This window comes from Hyperolius riggenbachi, chromosome 8, assembly GCF_040937935.1.
Source record: "Hyperolius riggenbachi isolate aHypRig1 chromosome 8, aHypRig1.pri, whole genome shotgun sequence".
Lineage (NCBI taxonomy): Eukaryota > Metazoa > Chordata > Amphibia > Anura > Hyperoliidae > Hyperolius > Hyperolius riggenbachi.
In genome coordinates, this window is record NC_090653.1 from 68617715 (window position 1) to 68638038 (window position 20324).

Genomic DNA, 20324 nt, shown 5'->3' on the forward strand with positions numbered 1-20324 from the left:
AGAATAAATCTATCCTTACAGTGTCGTGACCCAGAGGACACGAAAGTGAAAGTGGGCCATTGTGGCCCACAGGAACTGCACAGCCCCCGGATCAGGAAGTTTTTTTTTTCTCTTTTGAGGCCGGGTTTCCACTGCTGCGAATCCCGGCCGATTCCCCGCCCACGAATTCGGATGGATTACAGCAGCCTACAGAAGTCTATGAGAGCCATCCGAATTCGTGGCCGAGGAAAAATCTGAGGCCCTGCAGCATAATTTCGTACGTAGCTGTCCGAATCCCATAGCCGTGCATAGCGCGGCTAGAGGGATTCGGCTGCGAGAGGCAACAGCTGTGCCGGCATCGCGTCTCGCAAGACGCATGCCGCCGCACAAATGGAAACCTAGCCTAAATGTAATGATCCCACCTCGGGCTGTCTTTAACTTTTCCTGTACTGGAAACAATATGAGACTGATATCTGTGATACTAATGTTCTATTGCTTAGCTGTACTACACATACAAATCATATCATCTTCACTTTAGAGTCCCTTCAAAAATCTTTTTGTAATGTTTTGCCCTCTGCCTGTATGGTGCTTCTTTAATTCTGTCTTGCGAGTCTGTGTGGTTAATCCTCAATGTACATACGCCTCCACCCAAATCTCTGGTATGAATTGTGTGGCCCTGCCACTACTATGGCTACATTTTCGCCAGCAAGCGGCAGAATTTGTAATTGATGGTTTGACCTTTCATTGCCTAACAGGTGAGGAACCATTTTCCTATGGATACGGAGGTACAGCAAAGAAATCCTGTAATAACAAGTTTGAAGACTACGGGATCACTTATGGAGAGAACGACGTCATCGGATGTTTTATTGTATGTTATTGTATTTCCCGCTTGCCCCAATATTGCACCTTCACACATTTTCCACATAGCTGCAGTCTGTGTTTTAAAAAAGTAAAACTATAAGGGCGATTTTCAGCGGTTTCCTGATCGCCGGCGATCAGCAAAACACTGCTACAATGTATCCCTATGGATACATTGACACTGCAGCAGTTGCGATGTCGATTAATCGCAAACGCGCTGCATGCAGTGTTTTGGGGGCGATTGCTCTGTGATTCTTGTTCTATTGAATGGGAATCACAAGCGCGAATCGCGAGATTTTAGTTAAAATTGCGGGCTAGCGGCGCTCCAAGCGCCGAGTGTGAACTAGCCCTTAAGCAGAGAAGTCACTTTTTTTATCATCAGATTTGACTTGCTCTCCTCACCTTGCACAATAAGGCCAAAGCCACTGAGCTTGGGGGGGACATTGGCATCAGGGCTGAGGGGTGGCCACAGATCTGTGGGCTGTTTTGCCGGAAGTGGGGCTGTTATTCAGCCACTTAGCGCCAGTTTAGGTTGAGTAATATGCATATTTTTTTGATTGCCATGCAAGAGAGAACTTGGGAGTTGAGAGAACTTCATGTGTTTGTTTTTTCATCTCCCTGGCGGTATGATTACTTTCAGATTTTATTGTCTAAAAGCGGTCCAATTTTTTTAATTTTTTTTTGCAAGATTTAGACCTTAAAAATCATACGGATAGATAGATCTGTGGCAGCCCTGCACATTACCCTCCTCCCCAGGATCCAGCTTGGGGTTACTGCTTTGAGCTGCGGATTTCCATCCCGAGCCTGACTCTGGGTTACCGCTAAGGAGGCTAATGCTCTCTTACCCGAGTCTTATCTAATGGGCACCTCATGTAGGGCAATGGCTTGTGATGGGCAGCCTTTTAGGTACTTTTACCTAGCCCTTTAAAGGAAACATGAAGTCAAAGAAAATAATCCAGATTAACTTACCTGGCACCTCTACTGGTCCCCTGCAACCGCCCTGTGCCCGTGCCATGGCATACCGGTCTTCCGCAGCGACTTAGTTTCATTTTTGGTGACTGGTTGATGTCCATGCGTCCTCGATCATGCTCCCATCCTGCGCATGCGCAGTATAAGATCTCGTACTGTGTATGCACAGGTCACTCCCGGCAATGGGAGCATGATCGAGGATGGACGGGCAGGCACAGAGGGCTGAGCCGCCAAAATGAAACTGGGTCATTCTTGGGGGGGGGATGTGGACGTACCGGAGGATCGGTAAGTACTGTATATCCGTGCTGTCCAGCTCCAGTCCTCAAGGGCTAAGGGCCTCCCACATTTTTGTAACAGCTCGAATGAGTTGATGGGACCGAATCGGAAAAGGTGTGGTTCAGTATGTAGAGCACATTTCTGCATTTCTCAGTCCATCCGAAACACTGGCATGGATATGGCTCTCAAGGACTGGAGTTGTTACAGCCTTGCTGTATATTCCGGACTTCATTCTGCAATTATATTAACTTTAGCTATGTAAGTATGTATAAATTAAAGCAGTAGTCGGTTTCATGATTTATTTTTTTCTTCCTTGCTTTGACCTCTTTCTGTGCAAAGTGAAAATGTAATTGTAATAATTACATCCAGTATGAGTTTTGTTTCCTATCAGCAGCTGCTTGTTGCAGGCTAGCATAAGAAATGTCTTACAATAAGTCCACATTCACATCACAGGTTCATCTGATGCTTTACCATCCATTGCATTTCACTGGTCCCATTCATGTCATATACTCTTAATACATGATAAACAATTATGCAACATAGCACACTGCGCCATTACCTGTAGTAAATGGGATGTCTGTTATATTGTACACCTGACATGAAAGGCTTCAGTCAGAGCACCTGATCTGTATGCTTGTTCAGGGTCTAAGGCTAAAAGTATTAGGGACAGGATCCGCAGAGCAGCCAGGCAGTGTGCATGGTTTAAAAATAAATATAGCGGCCTTCCTATCCCTTGAACGTTAGGTGTGCTTTAAAGTCGCATACTTACCGAAGAAGAGAGAAGCCTCTGGATCCTGTTGGCGCTGCCCTTGCTGTCCTCTGGTTCCCTATCGCCAGACTCCCAACAGATGCAGACAAAATGTAGGATGTAATCTGATCAGGGCTGCGCTCCTCTTCAAGCACAAGTGCGGTGGTACTGCGCCTGTGCGAGTACAGCCATGCCTGCGCAGTAAGCCGGAGCCAATCCTGCACAAGCAGCTCCGTGTTCCTGCGCAGAAACGGCTGTGCTTATGCAGCAAAGCGCGCACTCGTGTCAGAAGAGGATCGTTGTCCCGATCATCTGGCAAATCCAGGAGTAGCAACATAGGCCAGTGAGGGGAAGCCTCATTAGCATCAAGAGGCTTCCCTCTCCTTCGGTAAGTGTGCCGGAGCTTTTCTTTAAAGAAAACCTGTAACATGAAAAACATCCCCTGGGGAAACTTGCTTCGGTAGGGGGAAGCCTCTGGATCCGATTCAGGCTTCACCCGTTCTCCTTCGTCACACGACGGTCTCGCTGGACCCCTCTGAACGGCGGTCGTGTAAAGATTTACCTTCCTGGTTCCAGCACAGGCGCAGTAGCGGCTTTCGGCTCGGGATCAGGCGGAAATAGCCGATCCCCATCAGGTCCGCTTTACTGCGCAGGCGCAAGTCGTCTGCGCAGTAGAGCGGACCTAAATGGGATCGGCTATTTCAGCCTTAACTTATCACTGGAGCCGGGGAAGGTAAATATTTTAGGCACTGCCTGCGCCACAGCCTGACAAATTGTCGGCTGGGGCTTCGGAGGGTCCCAGCGGGACCACCGTGGGACAGGGGAAGCCTTGATAGGATCCAGAGGCTTCCCCCTCCCGAAGTAAGGATGTCAGCCCAAGCTTCGCCCCTCCCCCCAGCACTTTTTTCTTGTTTTCTGATACAGAGTGTCTTTAACTCTGGCCACAAAGCAGTTGCACTGTTATACACATTTTATAGTTTAGCAATATGCAGAAAGCCTAACTCTTTCATTTTACTAAACATCCCATTACCTTTCATCTCTGCAGGATTTCGAGGCACGTGGAGACATAGAAATCTCCTTCTCCAAAAACGGCCGCTATTTGGGCACAGCTTTCCGTGTGAACCGAAATGCAATAGGCAATCAAGCCTTGTTCCCCCATATCTTAGTGAAAAACTGTAGCGTGGAGTTTAATTTTGGTCAGAGGGCTGAGCCTTTTTGCGCCTGTCCGCCAGGCTTCACCTTCATTCAGCATGTACCCCAATTTGAAAAGGTGCGAGGAACAAAACCCCCAAAGAACAAAGGAGAATGTGAGGTGAGCACTCCACCGAGAGACCTGCTATTTTCATATAAGAGCCATGGTACGAGGATGCAATGTCTGCATAATATTGCACTTTTGTTTTCCTAGATTTTAATGATGGTTGGACTGCCTGGATCTGGGAAGACGACCTGGGCCATGAAGCACTCGGCAGCTAACCCGGAGAAGAAGTACAACATTCTTGGGACCAATGCTATCATGGACAAGATGAAGGTGAGTAGGCTTTGTTTGGTAGTTCCTGTTTCTATTTTGATCACCTTGGCCAGAGCTATAGAATCTGTTTTTGTGTGGAGGCAGCGAGCTACTCATGCTGAATGTAAAGTAGCAGGAGTGAAGTCGCACATCCAGCATATAAAGACTTTTATCAAGTTAATGCATAGCAGATAACCGCAAAAAAAAAAAACATGTTGCAGCACAGGAGGGGTGTAGGTAGACCAGGGAAGCTTTATATTACAATATTTTTCTAGTGCTTATACTTTGGTAATTTTGTTAAAGATAACCCGGAGGCAGATGGGACACATGCATGTTCTCAGCCTCTCGACATGCCTCTGTGCCCCCCATGCCGTTCTGACCCCACCCTACCCCCCGCAGCGTTTTAGCAACCCCCCCCCCCCCCCAAAAAAAAAATTAGCTCGGAGGGCAATGGGAGGAGAGGGATTTCCTGCTCAGACGCCCCCTAGGGGTATTCCTGCAGGTTTTCCAGAGCTGCCATTGGCCAGATCTTGCCCCCTGCCACTTGTCCACCTCCCTGCACGCTGGGAGAGAGAGATATCTCTCCTTCCAGTGTCGTGACCCAGAGGTCTTGAAAGTGGGCCCTTGCAGGTCAACGTAGCGACGGGTATTGCGACTACCTGATCTGCCCAGCAACCCCGGATCAGGTAGCCTAGTTTTGTTTTGTTTTTTTCTAATTATATGAGCCCATCTCGGACTCTCTTTAAGGTAGCATTTTACTAACCCGAACATGGTTTGAGCAAGGCTATTCTTCCAGAATGCAAGTACACAGGGCAAGTTAGCAGATACGGTAACTGAATTCCCAACTCTACATCAGAATCCCTTTATTTCGTCAAGCACATTTATGTACCCAGAATTGTTTGCGTTTCACATTGCTTTGGCATCAGTGCTCGGACAAGACAAATAACATATATTTCGCTTTTCTCATGGCGGACTCAAAGCGCCAGAGCAGCAGCCACTAGGGCGCGCTCTATAGGCAGTAGCAGTGTTAGGGAGACTTGCCAAAGGTCTCCTACTGAATAGGTGCTGGACACAGCAACAACAATACAAACAGGCATTACAATTGTACAGACAGACATTCGCTTTCAAGCTTGAGGATGTGCAAGTTCAATGGGCATTTGGCAGAACTGTCTCACGCGGTGCGTAGAGTGCCGCAGTCTAAGATATTAAAGCCTCGCAGGGTGGCGGTGCTGACAGAGCAAAGGGAGACTGGAGTTCAGTAGGTGGACAGCCTGAGGGAAAAAGGTGCTCGCGCCTGGTAGATCTGGAGTGTGTGGACCTAAACCGGCGTCTCGGTGCTGTATTCTGATCTCACCATGCAAGCCTTCCTTTTGCAGACTATAGTAACAAACACTGCATGCAGTCTGTAAGCTGTCAAAAGAAAATGTACTAATTGGTCTGAGTATAGGAATTAATGGTATCAGTTTTTAAGGACGTTACTGGATAAAACAAAGGTGTTTTTGTTTTTAATGTGTATTATACCTGTGTTTGGTTCTGCTTTTGAAGTTGTAAAAGTCTTACTACATTTTGCCATCTGTTTCGTTGAACAAGTTGTGTGCCTTTTTTTATGGATTTTTTTTTTTTATAACAAACTCTATACTACAGGTAGGGGGTCTCAGAAGACAACGTAACTATGCAGGTCGCTGGGAAATTCTCATTCAACAAGCCACAAAGTGTTTAAATCAGCTCATCCAGATTGCAGCCCGCAGGAAAAGAAACTACATTTTAGATCAGGTAAATCAGAGAAAAGAACAGTGATTTATTTAGTTTTTTTTCCTGACACCCTGTGCACCAGCTCACATTTTCTTATATCATTCTCGCCTCAGACTAATGTTTATGGCACTGCCCAGCGCAGAAAGATGCGGCCATTTGAAGGATTTCAGCGCAAGGCTGTCATAATCTGCCCTACGGATGCAGACCTAGAAGATCGTATTGTAAAACGCACAGATGAAGAAGGAAAGGATGTCCCTGATTCTGCTGTGCTAGAAATGAAAGGTAATGTATTCATTCATTATTCAAGTCTGCTTCTGCCAGCAGTCATTGTATTCATGGACATCGGGGCATTTGTGCTTTAACCCTTACCCGACTGCCTAATGCCGATAGGCGTCGGGAAGGTCGCAGCCCCACCTAATGCCAAAAGGCATCAAGTCCTGGGGTGGAGTTTTACAAGGGATCGCGCGCGCCGATTAGTGTGCATCTCCACTGAGTGACGGAACGGAGCTCCGTGATCAGCCTGCCAAGATCGCGGCTTGCAAGGCTGTTAAATGTGTAAAAAAAAAAAAAAAACGCTATGTTTACATTTGTGCAGAGCTGTACAGGGGACAATTAGCTGTCCGAGCATCTTTCTTTGAAATCCCTCTCATAGGCTTATGCCTATGAGAGGTGGGGAAGTTATGCGATTGCCGACTAGGGACAATTTATGGGAGGGTTAACTAGTAATTTTTTTCTTAAGGCTCTAAAAAAATATTGCAGCAGTGATCAGAGCCCACCAACAGAAAACTCTGTTAGTGGGCAGAAGGGGGGGGGATTCATTTGGCTGGTAAGTTGTATGGCTCTGCAGCGAGCTTTTTAAAGCTGCAGAGCACTGAATTGTAAAAAATTGCCGGGTGGGGGGGGGGGGGGGTGTGTGTAAGCCTATAGTCCTTAAGTGGTTAAAGGAGGACGGCTGAAGTGAGAGGGGATATGGAGGCCACAATATTTTAAGTGCATCTGAACTCAGAATGTCCTCTCTGCTCTAAAAGATACACAACAGCATAATAACTTTCAAAGAAAAACATTTTTGCTGCAGCTGATACAAATCATGTAATATGCATTGTCTACTTCCTGCTTTCATGGAAGCAGACATGTTAACATCCTGTTTTTTAGCTATTAGCTCTGCCATGGCAGGCAGCTGACACAGCTTAGGCCACGTTCACATCACTTAACACGTACACAAACCGATTTCAGGCATGCATTGTGAGGAAGTTGCGGTATGACGCTTATTAGCGGCGGTAGATCGAATTCACCAGACGGGAAACCACAGGCATTGGACATTACGAAGCTCACTGATGCGTTACAACGTAACGCTTAATTCAGGTGTGTTATTCAGAAACTGCTGATATCAGAGAGATCAACAGGATTGGCCATGCAACTGGTATTGTTTGAAAGGAAATAAATGTGGCATGTCCCTCCCACTTCAGATGTCCATTAAATTCCAGTACCCACCTACCCTCTCCTCCTCTGAGTAATGGCAGACTTTCTGAGCAGCCTTACTGTTCCTCCCCCACACATACTTCTGCCCACAGTCTGAGCCCAGAGATTTGGAAGCTGTGACAGGGGAGCACAGTCACATGTTGTATGGGCACCACCTTGGCTGCAGTCTGCAGCATTGGTCTCCTGCAAAAAGAGGTATTACATTGAAGTGAACTCCACACCTGTAGAGACACAAATGTGTTCCTGGAATTGGGTAACACGCTGGCAGAGCTTGTAACTCTGTATAGATATTCCTACATTATGTAATATAAAATTACCACTTCCTGCATCACCATTGCGATAGGCTGCAGTCTTCTCCATCTTCTGTGGCTGCTGTGTGGCACTCCGTATAGTCTCCCTGGTGTTATGATTATTTCCGGGTTTAACCCATTCGCGTTCCGTCGTTTTCACTTGAGAAATGTTCACCTCCCATTCATTAGCCTATAACTTTATCACTACTTATCACAATGAACGGATCTATATCTTGTTTTTTCCGCCACCAATTAGGCTTTCTTTGGGGGGTACATTTTGCTAAGAGCCACTTTACTGTAAATGCATTTTAACAGGAAGAATAAGAAAAAAACGGAAAAATTCATTATTTCTCAGTTTTCAGCCATTATAGTTTTAAAATAATACATGCCTCCATAATTAAAACTCACGTATTGTATTTGCCCATATGTCCCGGTTATTACACCGTTAAAATTATGTCCCTATCACAATGTATGGCGACAATATTTTATTTGGAAATAAAGATGCATTTTTTCCGTTTTACATCCATCACTATTTACAAGTTTAAAATAAAAAAAATATAGAAATATTTCATCTTAACATTGATATTTAAAAAGTTTAGACCCTTAGGAAATATTTACATTTTTTTTTTTATTAATTGTAATGGTTTTTTTTTTTTTTTTTTATATTAAACATTTTATTTGGGTATTTTTGGGAGGTTGGGATGTAAAGTATAGTTTTTATAATGTAATTGTGTGTGGTTTTTAATTTTTTTACTTGTAGTTGTAGTTTTACTTTTTGGCCACAAGATGGCGGCCATGAGTTGGTTTACATGACGTCACTCTAAGCGTAACACGCTTAGAGTGACGCAGAGGGGAGGCAACGGCCAGAAAAAGCACAGCTTCCGAGAGAAGCTGTCGCTTTTTCAGCGGGGGAGAGGAATCAGTGATCGGGCACCATAGCCCGATACATTGATTCCGTGGCTACCGTATCCGCGGCCGGGAGTGCACGCGCGCGATCAGCCGCGGTAGCGCGCATGGTTCCTGGACGTAGAAACTACGCCCAGGAACCAAAATAGGTTAAGGTCTAAAAGCCGTGCAATTTTTTCACAAGCTTTTAGACCCTAAAAACAAACAAAAAAACCTACCACAGAGAGATCTGCAGCAGCTCCTGTATATAACTCACTCCGGCACTGGATTACTGCTCTGAGCTGCGGATTTCTGTCCTGAGCCTGACTCGGGATTACCGCTAAGGAGGATAGCAGTATGATGTCATCCAAGCCATTATAGTCTCATCTATAGAGCCTGTTTGGTGATATATTTAGGACCTTGCCTGGAATTTGGGATTTTTCATGGAATATTGGAATTAAGCAAAGGCCTGTTTTTGTTTTTCTCTCTAGCTAACTTTTCTCTACCGGAGGCTGGAGATTTCCTGAGTGAGGTCATCTACATTGAGTTGCAGAAGGAAGAGGCGGAGGTGTTAGTCCGCCAGTATAATGAAGAAGGAAAGAAAGCTGGACCACCCCCTGAGAAAAAGTTCAGAGGCCGTGGCGGTGGGCCTCCTGGTGGTGGAGGTGGAGGCAGAGGAGATGGAGGCAGAGATGATGCCCAGCGTTTTGACCGTGGACCCCCTGGAGGGAACCGAGGAGGCTTTTCAGGCAGAGGCGGAAGTGCAGGAGGTGGCTTCAGAGGAGGTGGAGAACGTGGTCGTGGTATGTTCTTCTCTGGGCCTAAAGTTATAAAATATTTAAAGGGACACCCCCCCCCCTTCCCCCCAGGTAGCTTTACTTTCTTCTTGTTGTCGGTTGCTAAAAGCATAGCATTGCATTGCTGAGACCTGGTGGGTCCCTGTTTATGCCTTTGGTTTCATGTGGTGGAGATGCAGACATGTCCCGGTTACTGCAACTATGGTTCTGTGGGAGAGGAACACATCAAAATGACAATATCAAAGATGGTATTGACCACAGCCATGTAGTACAGTAATGAGTTACCTGCAAAGCCATGAAACCCAAGGTTCTGACTCTTTCATGGCTCTGCACGATTTCCATAGATGCACAAGTGTAGTTTTAGCCAAAAGTTAACTGCTTTTCCTAATGACAAGTGAGCAGAACTTGCTCATTTACAGGAGTAGGGTATGTGTAATAGTATATACCAGGCTTTCTCAACCAGGGATCCTTGAGTACTCTGCAGGGGGTTCCTTGGCATCTTTCCCCATCGTGGGAGTTGGGGGCAGATTGATAGAGAGCACACTATAATGGGAATACTGTAAAAAGAATAATTAGAATAATGAGCTCATTAATAAAAAGCACTAGAATAAGGAGACATTGTAATGATGGGCAATGTAATAGGGGGTAGTGACATAAACAGCCACACCAGCTTTTAAAGACCATGCCACCTGCGGAATACATTCAGGGGTTCCTTGAGATCCAAAAATTACTTGCAGGTGTTCCTAGAGATCCAAAAAGTATTTACAGGGTGAAAAGGTTGAGAAAGGCTGATATATATGTTGCGGCCAGAACCCGAAGTGTGGCCACTTCGCCTTCTGGCCGGTCAATGTGCGAACTGGCCGCTGTGCTGCGGCCAATGTTAGAAATGGAATGTTTACCCCTGAAGATTAATGTGTTTTCTGGCTGTCTCTGGCCAAATGTAGCAAAACTTACTTAATTTAATGAAATGAAGCCGGCGGCTTACGTTCTCTCTTCTCCCACCTGCCTCCTCTCCTCCCCAATACTAGCAGCCGGGTGGGAAGACGTGTCCCCCAGAGTCGTTCGTTGCGGCAGGCAAACCTGCCGTTCCTGCAGAGCGGATGCTGGCAGAAGCGATGTCTGCAGCCTCTCCCCGCTCTGCTTCCCTGCAGCCACGAACGTCTCTGGGGGGACACGCGTGCGTTAATTGCCGCCGCTTCATTTCATTGAATTAACTTTTGCTACATTTGGCCCGAGACGGCCAGAAAACACATTAATCTTCAGAGGGAAACATTCCCTTTCTAACATTGGCCGCAGCGCAGCGGCCAGTTCGCACATTGACCGGCTAGAACGCAAAGTGGCCACACTTCGGGTTCTGGCCGTAACACATACATTCTATGATAATTCCACTTCAATAATGTTTTTATTTACTTGTAACATTTTAACTACCAAAAGGTGACATGTCGCTATCTGTCCTTGAAGAAAATCTTCTGAGGCTTTGAGGAACATCTGGGCTGTTGCATGCAGCTAAAGTGAATGTAGGTCCACTTCAAAGGGTATCCAAATGGAAATAAAATTTAGTGTCCACATAAAATGCATGGCCCCTTATTTTTGCCGACTGTGCTCTCTATGTTGGAATCCAACTGGACCTGGTTGGAGTAAGGGTACATGCTCTGTGTATTGCTACTACACATACAACTTATTCTAATTTATTTTCAGTGTAGGTTTTCTTTAAACATGGCTTAGACTTAAAAGGATACATCTGGGAAATACATATAAAATATTTGCTTACTTGGGGCTTCCTCCAGCCCTTGGAAACCTATGTGTACCTCGCAGCAGCTCCACTTCCAGCCGGGTTCCCCTCTGTAGCAGCAGCCACTGCGTGTGGCTGTTCTGTGCAGGCTTGCGCTCCCGGCCACAATAGTGCGTGCGGCTTGTGCGTGCGCAGTGGCCGCCACCATAGCCAGGTCGGCGGGTGCTACGGAGGGGAGACCGGCTTGGAGCGGAGTTGCGGCGAGGTACACATAGGCTTCTAGAGGCTGGAGGAAGCCCCAGGTAAGTAAATCTGATTTTTAATATTTCCCAGATGTATCCATTTAAACTAAAATGTTGAACTCCTACGGCCTTGTTTCCATGTAACGCTGCGGGAAACGCAGGTAGCCGCCCTGGCATCTGGCAATGTGTTGCTTCCACGATTTAACCCTAGTGAAGTTGCAGTTCTATTTATCATCACAAAGGCATTGAAATGCATACAGCCATGTGATTTTTGCGGTAAATCGCAGTGCATGGATGGAAACATCAGATGTTGCAATCTATGTACTTTCTAATATGCCTGCGGATCGCACTGCTTTGTATTTCCAAAAACACTGAATCGTGCATATGGAAATAAGGCCTTAGGGAAAGGTTCACTCTTGTCAGTTTGTGTTTATTTTTCTATACTGCAAACCACCACTCACCCAATGTTAAGCAATGGGGTATGTCACGTTTTGTCATGTGTCTCCGAGAAACCAGTGCAAAGACGTGTGCAGTTTGTGTGCATACGAGTGAGAACGCAGTCTAAGCCCAAAATAACAATATGGGACTCTAAGAGTTGTATTTTAGTATTCTAAAATATTTATTTTTACTTTACACTTGCTCTCAGCGAGGAATATTATAACGTTAGCATGTCTTTATTAGCCATTAATGTTGTGCTTTTCCTTACTGTGTTCTGCAGGTTTTGGCCGAGGCAACTCACAGAGTCGATGGTCGGGTGGCCCTCAGGACAATGGCTCTGAACCTAAAGGAGGCTTTGGCCAAAACAGTCAGCAGCACAGCTACAGCCCAGGAGGAACCCAGGGTGGTGGTTATGGTAGTGGAGGCACCTCTTCAAATCCTCCTAGCAGCTATGGCCAAGGACAGGTATGTGTGCATAACTATCATATGTATATTGTTCACGGTCATACACAGTGACCGCTGCTATTCATAATCTACTTTTGTTTCCCTATAGTCAAGCTTCGGACAAGGTGGCTACAGCCAAGGAAGCAGCAGTTACGGAGGAAGCGGAGGTGGTGGAAGTGGAGGTGGCTATGGTGGAGGAAGTAGTGGTGGTGGATACGGCCAAGGCAGTGGAAGCAGTGGCAGTTATAATCAAGGTGGCGGAGGCTACGGTAGTGGCAGTAGTGCCGGCTACAGCCTAGGTGGTGGAGGTGGATACAGCCAGGGAAGTGGAAGTGGCGGCGGCTATAACCAGGGAAGCGCAGGAAGCTATAGTCAAGGCTCTGGAACTGGAGGTGGATACAGCCAAGGCGGTGGAGGTGGCTACAGTCAAGGCAGCGGAGGTGGATACAGCCAGAGTAGCGGAAGTAGCTATGGCAACCAGAGTTACAACAGCAGCAGCAGCAGCAGCCAAGGCTATGGAAGTTCAGGTTCACAAGGATACAGCCAACCGCCGCCTGCACAAGGCAGCGCCTCTTCTAATTCCTCGTATAACCAGGGCAGCTACGGTCAGTCGTACCAACAGTCGGTAAGTCCCACTTATTCGTTTTATGTTTTCCAGAATATGAAGTGTAACTTACGCCATAGCTTTATTTCTGACAGCACAAAGATGGGTTAAAACTCCTGCCAAGTGTGTGTTGCTTGCGTCCACATTGGGGGAAATTTCCCTCATTTCCTGTTACAAATGTCCAAAGGACAGGAAGTAACAGTGTCCAGAACTGTGACACAAGCAGAAATAAACATGGTATTTTCGAGTTAGGATGTTTTACTACCAAGCTTTTATTCTTGTGTGAATCCCTTCTGAGGATATTTCACTGCCACAGATATCACAAAAGGGAGTGAGATTACATTTCTTCAGTTGGGTCATGGTGTAATGGTTAAGGGCTCTGCCTCTGACACAGGAGACCAGGGTTCGAATCTCGGCTCTGCCTGTTCAGTAAGCCAGCACTAATTCAGTAGGAGACCTTTGGCAAGTCTCCCTTACACTGCTACTGCCAATAGAGCGCTCCCTAGTGGCTGCTGCTCTGCTCTGGCGCTTTGAGTCCGCAAGGAGAAAAGCGCAATATAAATGTTATTTGTCTTGTCTTGTCTTGTCATAGACATCAGTAATAAACTGACAGAGCTTCTAACCTTTCCTGTGCTCTACCGCTGGAGTGGCGTTTTGCTTAATGTGATACAAGACATCTTTTTGTAACATTTCTTACTTTTAAAGAATGTTCCTCTTCATTACTTGCCAGCGTGGCTTCCAAAGGCTCTTCCCTATGAAGAATGTAAAAACTGCAGTTGTTACACATTTTTAATGATATACCGGTAAAATACCGACATGCAGTTTTGGCAATTCTTTTTTTTTTTTTTGTACCAGCCAGAAGTAGCTCTGCCCAACTCTTAGAATGCCAGCTTTATAAATGGCTGCAACGTCTTCCTGAATTTACCTAATTACATAATTCTGTAAGGGCTGATTCACACTACAAGAGCTTTTTTAGCGCTAGTGATTTTGAAAAAGCTCTTGCTAATGCTATGGGGGATTTTTACAAAATCACATCGCTCAAGTGGGATCACACCCATAGCATTACATTAGTCAGAGCTTTTAAAATCTCAATGCGTTTAGACAAGCTCTTGTTTTGTGAATTAGCTCTAAAAGAGGGAATACACTATACACTGTTTTTGCTCTTCGAAGATGCACTGACACAGAACAGTTAAAGGACACCTGAACTGAGATATGGAGGCTGCCATATTTATTTCCTTTTAAACAATACCAGTAGCCTGGCTTTCCTTCTGAGCCTCAGCCTCTAATACTTTTAGCCAAAGACCCTGAACAAGCATGCAGATCAGATGTTTGAAGTCTGGCTTAATCTAGTCGGACTTCAGTTGCAAGCTGCGTGATTGTTTTAGGTTTGTGATCCAGATACTACTGCAGCCAAAAAGATCAGCAGGACGGCCAGGAAACTGGTATTTTTTTTAAAGGGAATAAATATGACAGCCTCCACATCTTTCTTAATTCAGGTGTCTTTTAAAGTGTACTAAAAAAACAAAATGTACGCCAACCCTGCTAAATTAGAACTACCTGACATCTGTTACAATTTTTACTGGAGCGTGTAGCTCTGCCCCCTTGCTGAAAATTGCATTGGCCTTTCTTTATGTGTAATAGAAAAAGGCAGAGCAGGCATGGGCTCACGAGTTGTTACGAGTCCCCGAGGACTTGAATTTGTGATTTAATGAGGCTTAATTGTCTCAGCTGTGCGGCTGGATCTGAGAGTGTTAGTTACCCATAAGTCCGTGGTCCTCCCTGCACTCCAAACAGCTTGCAGGTATCCTATTGGCTACGTTGCAAGCCTCACTATGCTCACTTCCTCCTTCCGGCTTGAAGCCTGCGGCCCAGGCCTTTCTGTACAAGTGAGTGGAGCTACTACCCAGAACTCAGCTGATTCGGGGCTCCGGTGAAGATTCTTACGCATGCACAATGTATCTGGCCGTTCTAACTTGGCAGCGTTCGCGTACCTCTTAATTTATTTTTAGTCACACCAGTCTGGATATGTGTCTGTAGAACCTCCTTTGGGATCAATTAGCAGAAATCGTCTCCTGAACTTATTACAAATATTTAAAATGGTAGATGTTCATTTTATTATAAACTATCCATGTTCTTTCTGCAACCCAGCTACTATGACATTGATGATTGTTTTCATGATTGCTTCATCGATCTTTCTAAACCTTCGGCATATGTCATTATTGTCACTTTATGCTGCCCCAGGTGTCTAAAGTTGTCCACTAACAATCCAATTTCTAGTGAAAAATTGTTCAAACGATCAGATAATTCTGATCGGAAGAAAAATCGTTCACTACACCATCAACGAACCATCTTTGCTTCTTATCAATCACCACATTTTGGTTCGGTGAAAATCCAGTCAGATCATTGATGTTTTTATAATCGTTTATAATAGATTGTGCCCATCAATGGAGATTATTTACAACCAACCTGATCAGAATTTCTGATCGCTCAAACGATTTTTCGCTAGAAATTGGACCGTTAGTGGCCACCTTTACAGTGGCCAGATAGTACCTGAACCAGGGGGGAAAAAAGTTAACCTTTTGCACACTCGCATGCAAATGTTCAAACAAATGCATTCACATGGATCAATCATCCAGGCACGACTGCTATCCCTACAGCTAAGTTGAAAGTCTGAGTCTTGGTTACAAAAGAATGCATTCTCTTGCGTAGTCACCTACACTGCTTAGAAGTACCCAGGTAATCGTAGGTATCCTAACTCTAGCCCTTTAACTTGCATAGTGCAGACATGCAAACATTCATTGCATCAACCCTATGTAAAGATTTGGAGCACATATCCCTGATGTCCTCTCCTGGGATAGATAGTGCATCAGACTAAACTCTCACAAGGGACCTAACAAAATATATTAATGTCCACAATGCACACACCAGCATACGCTGTGTGCACTGGCAATGATCTCAGACTGGGTAAATGGTACCTAAACCAGGGACACTGTAAACACCACTGTCTTAGACTATAAAGCTTGGCCCTGTCCCTGTTTTCCAAGTCTTGCTATTGGACCACCACTGTGTTGAGTAGACTCACTAACTGTAAGACAGGAAAGGGCAGGACTTTGCTGTCTTTGTGTCCCTTATTAGGGTTTCTCGGGCACCTGTATTACATTAAAAAAACAAACTCCCCATAAGGGAGGTTCGTAATAAAGTGTCCTTTGGGGACATGTAGGTTGTGGTAAACATCATTATTTACCTATGTAGTACTGACCCCCAGTCCGTATGAGATCTGCTATCTTCTCCAGAGGGAGAACACAGCTGCCGTATTTTCTACTTCCCTGCAAAGTCACGTGCACCGCAATGCATGCTGGGAGATGTAGTCTGTGGATGCGAGTGCAGAGATGTTCTCATCCACTGACCACATCTCCTAGCATGCATCATGGTGGGCATGCACGCCACTGTGCTGGGAAGAATGCGGCAGCTTCATCCTCTCTGGAGAAGATGACAGCTTCCATATGGACTGGGGGTCAGAGGAGCAGTACCCGTAAGAAGATAATGATGCTGTTGCCTGCAGTGTTTGTTTGTTTCATTGTGTATGGTATGTATGAAATAACAGATGTCCCCAGCAGTTGAGCCCCTAGTTGTTGTGTGTGTTTTGTTTTTTGTTTTTTTTTAATCACCTGTTCGATCAGGGATTGCTGTAATCTCAGGGAGGTCCTGCCCAGTGTTGTCGATCTCTTGATCCACGTTTCTCTTTAGCCTGTCCTGCAGTAGTCACGAATCGGACCAGAGTGGTTAGTGGCAGCCTCACACTACAAGGCCATAACTAATCCAGAAACTTCAATGCTGGAGGTTAGGGTTTATACAATTTTCGGAGGTGAGGGAGCCCTTCTAGGTTGCTATGGCAGACAAGACCAAAAAGATTATAACAAAAACATTAAAGTACAAAACATGAAAGTTGCCTTTTTGAATTTTTTTTTCTATTGCTATCTAGTATGGAGGTGGTCAGCAGTGGAGCCAGTATCCGAGCCAAGGACAGGCCCAGGCCCCAAGCCAGGGTCAAACACAAGGTCAAGGTCAATGGAGCCAGTACAGTTATGGAGGTGCTGGCGGCGGCGGCGGCAGCAGCGGGGGCAGTTATGATCAGTCTGGTCGATACGGAGGAACCCAATGAGCTCTCTCCAGTGTCCACTCAGCAGGAAAATGACGTTTGTTTTGGTCTTACACCAGGACTGAAAGATCTTCAACCACATTGGATTAAACTGCTCATCTTTGTGATCTGAACAAGTATGGACACGTGTGCTGGGTCTGCTATGGAAAAATGCTTTGTTAGCACCAAGACGAGTACTATGTTCTTAATTTTACTGTGTCTCAAGAGGAAAACATACAGTGAATAGAATCCCTTTTAGCTAGTAACTGTTCTCTGGAAATCCCTTTCTGAAGCTTGCATTCCATGTCACGTTACCGCTGCAGCCAGCCATGTAACTGACTGCATGCTTTTCACTTTTATTTTCATTTACCCTCTTTAATCTCCTCTTCATTATTTCAGTGTAAGATAATCTGTTCCTGTCTGCATGGATCCCTAATTCGATATCCGTGCCATGCGCGCTCACTAGTTTGATTTTTGTTTTGTTTTTAGTTTTTTTTTTTTTCCGTTTTATTCTGTTCTTTAATGAAAGAAAAGTGACTTTGTTATTTTATTGTAGAATATTAATGTTTAATTGGATTTTCAGCTGTTTAAAGACAAATTGACATGATTTATTTGAGTAACCCAGAGGCTAAGAAGAAAAAAAAACGCCGCATTGTTCTCTGTCTGAGTTTCATTGCACATTATTGTGTTAAAGGCATTTGTATTTTTTTTATTATTTGAAAAAGGAGTGAATAATGAACTTTGAAAAAAAAAAAACTGTACAAGTGTCCTGCGTGTTTATTTCAGTAACAAAAATGTATTGTGCACTGATTTTAAAACTGATGTGTACTTATTAAGGGTTCGTTTCCACTTTCAACACAGGTGGCCGTGCGTCAGCTTTGCATGACGGGATTCCCTCAGAGGCACTTTACTTGCGATCCCATTCATATATAATAAATGGGATTGCTGCGCAGTCATGCCAAAATGCGTGCAACCATGTGCAGCGATTCAGCTGTGAATGGCTGCGCATGTATGGAAACATCAGAGCATGCTGTCTATGCACTTATGTCCCTGCAATTGCCTTTCCAAAAGAGCAGCTAAAATCATGCAAAGGCAAACGAGCCCTAAGGGCCTGAGCCCACTAACGCAGTTGTCTGCTTTTCAGCATCTGTAATATTGATGTGTAATTGAAAAGCGGATACAACTGTTTAGTAGGCTCAGGCCCTCACATAATCAGCCCCCAAGTCCTGGTTGAGAAACAAAAATAAAATATTAAATTGTCATCTGTCAACATGAAATCTCTCTCTGACTTGTAAAGTTAGTAAATTTCATTGCGGTTTCCCCAGTATCACAACTGTTACCCGGTCCAAACAGTCAGACTTAAGTTTTGACAGCTACAGTGGTAAGAGGATCTGGAGAACTGAGGGTGGTTCCTTATGAGCCAGAGCTTTGCAACTCTATTCAGAGACCAGTGTTGTGACTGACAGTAGGCAGCCTGTAAACCCAATCACATTCCCATCCTGAAGCAGAACTTGTCTATTGACCGCACACAGGTTTCCCTCCCTACATGGAATCCTATCAAGAACTGGACATATGTCCGAAGTGATAATTGACCAACATACATATGGTGCTACTTTAATTAGAACTGATTTGTCGTGCAGTATATTAGTGACCTGTTTAGGTACATTAGAATGTTTTCTGATTTAACTGGACTTTGGCTTTAAAGTGTACCCGAAGGGTGGGGTTAAAATCATATACTTGCCTAAGAGTGAAGCTTCTGGATCCTAATGACCTTTCCTTCACTATCCTGTGATTTCCCCCATTGAAAAGATTACAGACAAGGGTTTGTCGGAAACCTGATCGGGGCTGCATCCTCTTGAAGCACAACAGTGACTGAAGTGTGCCTGTGCAGTAAAAAGAAGCCGCTTATGCATGATCAGCAGGTGCGGCCATGCTTGTGCCAGAAGAGGAGCATGGTCCTGGGCCGTGGCAGAGAACTGGAAGACAGTGAAGGAAGCCTCGGGGATGCAGGGGCTTTCCTCTCCTTTGGTCTAGGACACAGAGGAGTTGTGCACCACTTGTGAGGTGCAGGACCAATGACGTAATCCAAGTAATTCCAAAAGGATCCGCACACTCTTATGGTCCAAGTCCTGTTTTATTCAATAAAAGTGACACATACCCATTCCAAGACCAAGTCGTTTTGGGGGTGGGGTGGGGGGGTTGGCCTTTGTCAAGGCAACAGTACAGAATGGTAACATTGTTGGCCGCAAGGTCCCCCGGCATCCTGGCTTCTCTCCGGTCCCAGCTGGCGGCTCCGTTACAGTACGGCTTCCCGCTTACAGTACGGCTTCCCGCTTTTCCTTTATGCGCAATTACGCCGGCCAGCATGAGAGTCCTGTGCATGCGCGGTTCAATATTAGAGAACTGTGCAGGACTCTCACGCGTTACACATATCGGGAGAGTAACGTGATTATGCATATCGGCAAAGCTGGAAGCAGCCCTGATGACTTCAGGCCGAAGTCGTATTGTAACAGAGCCTCCAGGAGGATGCCAAGGGACCTTGCGGCCTACGGTGGGCTGAAGCCAGGTAAGTCACAATTTCATTTTTAATTAGTGCTCAGGGACCCTTTAAAGTGAAGCTTAGGAGATGTCCAAAGAAATACTATAAAGTCTGGGGCATATGGGAATCTAGAATTATGGATCCTACGGACTCTGAATTTATCCCAATACTGATATAATAATTTTTGTCTCCCTGACTTATGAGAAATAGTTAATGCGGAGGTAGGGGGGTCGGGGGCAAATCTGGGTACAGACGGTCATTTCTTCTCCTTCTTCTTCTCTCTTCTCCACTCATCTCTTCCTTTACAGGGTGGTTTCCTGGATACTGGCAACCCAAAATGTGACACTAATATGATACTACAACTGTGTTTATGTAACTGTATTATCCTTGCCAATTAAGATGGTTTGTACCAGGATTTTCTTTGCCGGATTGCCATTTTATGGTAACCACAACTGTACTTTACTGTTCCATCACATTGTGTTGTAACTTTTTTAAGAAAAATAAAAATTACAGTTAAAAAAAAAAAGTGAAGCTTAAGTGACAAGATAGATGTGTATGTACAGTGCCAAGCAGACAAATACTCTGTGAAATGTTAATATTAAGGTATAAAACTTAACTTTTTTTTTTGTTTTTTTTAGTCTGGACCC

At 45.0% G+C, this 20324-nt stretch overlaps 1 protein-coding gene across 1 annotated transcript in view; it reads left to right on the forward strand.

The window, feature by feature from the left end:
* Positions 1-17897, forward strand: part of HNRNPUL1 (heterogeneous nuclear ribonucleoprotein U like 1) — a 38068-nt gene extending 20171 nt beyond the window's left edge. The window contains exons 7-15 of the mRNA XM_068250617.1: positions 735-847; positions 3876-4142; positions 4236-4358; positions 5982-6110; positions 6203-6371; positions 9235-9546; positions 12233-12417; positions 12506-13021; positions 16983-17897. Of these exons, the coding sequence (XP_068106718.1) occupies positions 735-847; positions 3876-4142; positions 4236-4358; positions 5982-6110; positions 6203-6371; positions 9235-9546; positions 12233-12417; positions 12506-13021; positions 16983-17162 (1994 nt within the window). The 3' untranslated portion in view covers positions 17163-17897. The remainder of the gene's footprint in view (positions 1-734; positions 848-3875; positions 4143-4235; positions 4359-5981; positions 6111-6202; positions 6372-9234; positions 9547-12232; positions 12418-12505; positions 13022-16982) is intronic.
* The last annotated feature ends 2427 nt before the right edge of the window (positions 17898-20324 follow it).